Here is a 612-nt window from a genome sequence, read left to right as displayed (position 1 = left end):
TGGAACTGGGAAGGGTCTCTTGGGAACTGGGTTGGTCCCTGGAGCTTGGGGTGGGGGGTGGCAATCCCTGGAACTGGGGAGGGTCAATGGAAGCTCCCTGTGAACTGGGGAGTGGTCCCTGGAACTGGGAAGGGTCTCTTGGGAACTGGGTTGGTCCCTGGAGCTTGGGGTGGGGGGTGGCAATCCCTGGAACTGGGGAGGGTCAATGGAAGCTGGGTTGGTCCCTGGAGTTTTGGGGGGTGGTCCGTGGAGCTGGGCTGGGTCCTTGGCAGCTGGGGGGGTCCCTGTGGGCCTGGAGACAGTCCCTGGAAACTGGAGGTTCCCTGTGGGGCTGGGAGAGGGTGACTGTAGTTTGGTGGGTGTTCCTGGGTCTGGGAGGTTCCGGATGGGTCTGGGAGGTTCCCTGTGGGTCTGGGGTCCCCGAGGGGCCGGTGTCCCCAGCCGTGTGCTGTCCCCAGGCGTGCCACCTGGCGGGGGGCAGCGCGGGGCTGGTGCCCAGCCAGCTGCTGGAGGAGAAACGCAAGGCCTTTGTCCGGAGGGACGGGGAGGTGGCCCCCCCCACTGGTATGGGGACACTGCCTGGACCGGGGGGGGGCACGGGCTGAGGGGCGG

The 612-nt window shown here is 67.3% G+C and overlaps 1 protein-coding gene across 1 annotated transcript in view; it reads left to right on the top strand.

Moving 5' to 3' along the window:
• Positions 1 to 458: 458 nt before the first annotated feature.
• The window catches only part of LOC104391960 (MAGUK p55 subfamily member 2-like), a gene marked incomplete at both ends in the record, with an annotated part of 13656 nt that continues 13502 nt past the window's right edge, over positions 459 to 612 (top strand). The window contains one exon of the mRNA XM_010001312.1: positions 459 to 567. Within this exon, the coding sequence (XP_009999614.1) occupies positions 459 to 567 (109 nt within the window). The remainder of the gene's footprint in view (positions 568 to 612) is intronic.

Source organism: Chaetura pelagica, unplaced genomic scaffold (assembly GCF_000747805.2).
Source record: "Chaetura pelagica isolate M959 unplaced genomic scaffold, ChaPel_1.0 scaffold1767, whole genome shotgun sequence".
NCBI classification, from domain to species: Eukaryota; Metazoa; Chordata; class Aves; order Apodiformes; family Apodidae; genus Chaetura; species Chaetura pelagica.
Note: the sequence above shows the minus strand (reverse complement) of the source record. Positions and strands in the feature narration are given on the sequence as shown.